Consider the following 3,624-nt stretch of genomic DNA (forward strand, 5'->3'; position numbering starts at 1 on the left):
AAAATTAAAACTTACAACATAACAAACCAATCTCCAGTTGTAGCTCCACTACTTGCTTGAGTTAAATGTTCAAAAGTATCATCTGTTAGTTCTTTTACTGTAGGTTCCTTGTTTTCAGTAAACATAGTTAAAATTTCTTCATCATTTAATGGACCTAAAAAATATTAAATGTAAATTTATAAGTCAATGAAGATATTTTTTATTAATAAGTATACCATCATAAAGTAAAGGCATTCCGTGTCTGAAAAATACAAGTGCTGGTTCTTTGTCAGCACTATAGAGACGAAGCAACTGACTATCAACAGCTTTTATAACCCAGCTTGATAATGAATTTACCAAATCTTCTCTTAAATGAATCAGTTCATTTTCATAGTTATCACATGTTGTACAATCCTTGCTCGCTATAAACATATGAGATACATATTCAAATTAATAAAATTATAATTTTATATATATATATATAAAACATCTTGATGAATCAACATTTATGCTATGAAAAAAGAAGGAAGAAAAATTTAAATTATAATTTTAAATCAGAAAGTTAGGCTAAGATTGTAAAATTAATAAAATTGATTTTTTATTGATTTTTCATAAAATATATTTTTAAAATTTTTGTATTAATTAATTATGTATTATAATTTAAAAGATTTTTGTAATTAGATGAAAGGATAAATTTATATATATATATATACATATATGTATATATATATGTATATAGATATATATATATATACATAAATTAAAACTCACAGAAAAGTACGACCACATATTTTTCAGTTTTTATGAGATTTATAAGCTCTTCATCACTCACTGTTTCGAGATTCGCAGAATAAACGTCAACAAAACTACATATCAAGATGAAAAATATGATTCGTAACATTTCGTATTGAATTAGATCAACAATATTGTATAGAATATTTTCACGGACAACTCGTACACGTCAAAGAGGTTAACATTCATGTTCTACTTCATCTTATTTCATTTTCTGGTGTAACTGTTTTAAATCAGAGAAATTGTCATTTATTTTCTATGTTTTATTATTTTATTACTTAATTAATTTATTACTTAGTTATTTTATTACTTATATTTTCTGAGATTTATAAAATTTTTATGTTGAAATAATTTTTCATAGACGCATTCAAAATATTCAAAATATCTTATGATTTTAAAATAGCAAAGAAATTATAAAAAATAATAGTATTTATTTTATATTTCAATTTATTTTATTAAATAAAAATAGTTAACATAAATTCAAATTCTGTATATATATAAATATATGCAGAATAATAAAATATAGCTTTATATATATAATTTTATCCATATTATTTTTTCACAAATTTGAAAGATTTTTAAAATAGATATTTATTAGTTTATTTTATTATATACTATTTTATTTTAAGGACTTTTTTTAATTTTTAACTGTTTATTCTTTATATTCTTAAAAAATTTTTATGTTTTCAAATTTCTTTCTGAGAACAAAATAATACATGAAAATATAAAAAAAAAGATTTTTTAAGAGGAATAACATATTTTGCACATTATATTTAAGAAAATAATAATTAATAAATAGAATAATTAATTCCATATAAATATTTTATGAAAATAAATTGAAAACATGAAATTTTTCAATGTTTTATTATACAATCATTTCAATATATAATATTTTATAATTGTATAATATATTTAAAAATACATTTAAAATTATAATATATTCAATATATTGAAATAATCTTTTAACATGTTTCGTTTTTAACAATTCAGTCGTTTTTTAATTATTATTTGTTAAATAATCTTCAATTTAGTAGTCATGTATAAAAGATCATTATATATGATGATCAATGACATGTGTAGAAGGTTAATAGTACGTGATAGCTATCTCTAATCGTAACATACAACGCTTGCTGAATTGATATCAACTATTTAACATATGTACAGTATGTACACTGTTTTGTAATTGACGTATTCCACGAATATATTACAGAATAGTATACATAGAAATCAAAAATAAATCGCGCGATAATTTTAAACAGACAAATTTATTGTAAAAAATTTTTCGATTAAAATAAATTAATTGATGTAATAACAAACAAAATAAATGTAATAACAATATAAATATTTTTTGATAAACTATAATGATGCATACTTTATTCTAAGTATTAACCAGTAAGTTGATAGCATGATAAGAGTACATTTAAATTTTAACTTTTTGCTTTGAGAAATTGTTCGTTGAATATCTTTACGATCTTTTTACTTGGGGTGCTTTCGTGAATCTTCACAGCCCTGGTCACGAATCAGAAGTCGAAGGTCGAGTGGTATAGTGGTAGATGGTAACGACGTAAATCGTGACGCATATAGTAACAATGTATGTCGAGGGGAATATGTTGGTATGTGCGGAATCGACGTCGGTAACCAGTACAGGGTGGCTGACTTCGTCGAAGCGACGTTGGGAAGAATTCACGGGGTGGTTAGTAGTCGCGTGCTCTCATCGTTAGGTGAGCAACTTTTGTATGGATGTAATCGGTTTACCAAGTATTTTTGCGACTTATTGTTACCCGTATCAAGATCGAGTTCTTGTTTTCACGACACGCAAAACTTCTGCATCGTCGTGAGTATAAATATTACCTTTTGCAAAATACCACTGCATGAGGCTTTTAAAAAAGAAGAATGCTAATTCTAATTTAATCCTAATTGAGGACAATGTATACTTTAGCAAATCAATGAACATCCATTGAATATTTAGGAATATAATTATCACTTTTCTTTTTTTAACGATTATTCAATATTTAAAATAGAAATTCTTTTGTAATTATTATAATATTATGTAATTATTATAATAGTATGTAGTATATAGATACTATATTTTTTTCGCAATGAACGAGGAATTTTTTTTTATTTTTTTATAGAGAAACTTGGTAACGTCATCGATAATCGTATGCACGATGTTTTATTCAAAACTATTTAATTTTTTAACAGTTATCTCGAATCGAATATATGTAGATTCACGCCATATTTAATTCAGGAAAAAGGGAAACGATTTTGTATGGATATTTAAAAATAAAATGTTCAACATTGCAGAATTCAACAATTTTATCTGCTTAATGGTCTCAGTTTTGAAAAGCATGTTCGCGATTCATTTTATTCAGAGGATTTAATTGTCTATGTTAATTCAAAAAATTGTTATGCTCATTTAAATATGAAAATTATTGTGATTTATTATTGAGAGATTCAATAGATTATAAAAATTTAAATACCGTATGAGATTATAATATTTCATTATTAAAAAAAAAATTTCATTTTATAGGAATGGTAGGAATTCTGTTTTCAAGTGGGATAATTTTAATAATATCATTAAAAAATATCCCAAAGTTTTTTCATTTTCTTAATTAATTAATATATATATATATTATATTATATATTTATATATTTGACAAATTGATCATTTCTTTTTTTACATTCTATTATATTTTTCATATTTTTATTCTCTTTTTGTATGTGCTTCAAATAGAAGCAATTTTCAAAAAGAAATTAAAAATTTAATAATATTTAGATACATATAATACATGTAAATATTTTCTCTGTATTTTTTATTTTACAGAATATATATATATATATATATATATATAT

At 22.8% G+C, this 3,624-nt stretch overlaps 2 protein-coding genes across 11 annotated transcripts in view; one reads left to right on the plus strand and one right to left on the minus strand.

Moving 5' to 3' along the window:
• Window positions 1-979, minus strand: part of LOC102679248 (thioredoxin domain-containing protein) — a 2,656-nt gene extending 1,677 nt beyond the window's left edge. Inside the window, exons 1-3 of the mRNA XM_006615286.1 lie at window positions 751-979; window positions 216-401; window positions 16-154 (exon numbers count right to left, since the gene is read on the minus strand). Of these exons, the coding sequence (XP_006615349.1) occupies window positions 16-154; window positions 216-401; window positions 751-880 (455 nt within the window). The 5' untranslated portion in view covers window positions 881-979. The remainder of the gene's footprint in view (window positions 1-15; window positions 155-215; window positions 402-750) is intronic.
• Window positions 1-3,624, plus strand: part of LOC102678676 — a 26,787-nt gene that overhangs the window by 4,307 nt on the left and 18,856 nt on the right. For 2 of the 10 annotated variants that reach the window (XM_031510297.1, XM_031510296.1), the window contains exon 1: window positions 2,154-2,492. The exons of 1 other annotated variant lie outside the window; for it this stretch is intronic. In XM_031510297.1, the coding sequence (XP_031366157.1) occupies window positions 2,387-2,492 (106 nt within the window). In that variant the 5' untranslated portion in view covers window positions 2,154-2,386. Of the gene's footprint in view, window positions 1-2,153; window positions 2,606-3,624 lie in introns of those variants that run through there. 7 more of the 10 variants (XM_031510295.1, XM_031510291.1, XM_031510290.1 and 4 more) reach the window with 7 other exon arrangements.

This window comes from Apis dorsata, unplaced genomic scaffold, assembly GCF_000469605.1.
Source record: "Apis dorsata unplaced genomic scaffold, Apis dorsata 1.3 scaffold_220, whole genome shotgun sequence".
In the NCBI taxonomy this organism is placed as follows: domain Eukaryota; kingdom Metazoa; phylum Arthropoda; class Insecta; order Hymenoptera; family Apidae; genus Apis; species Apis dorsata.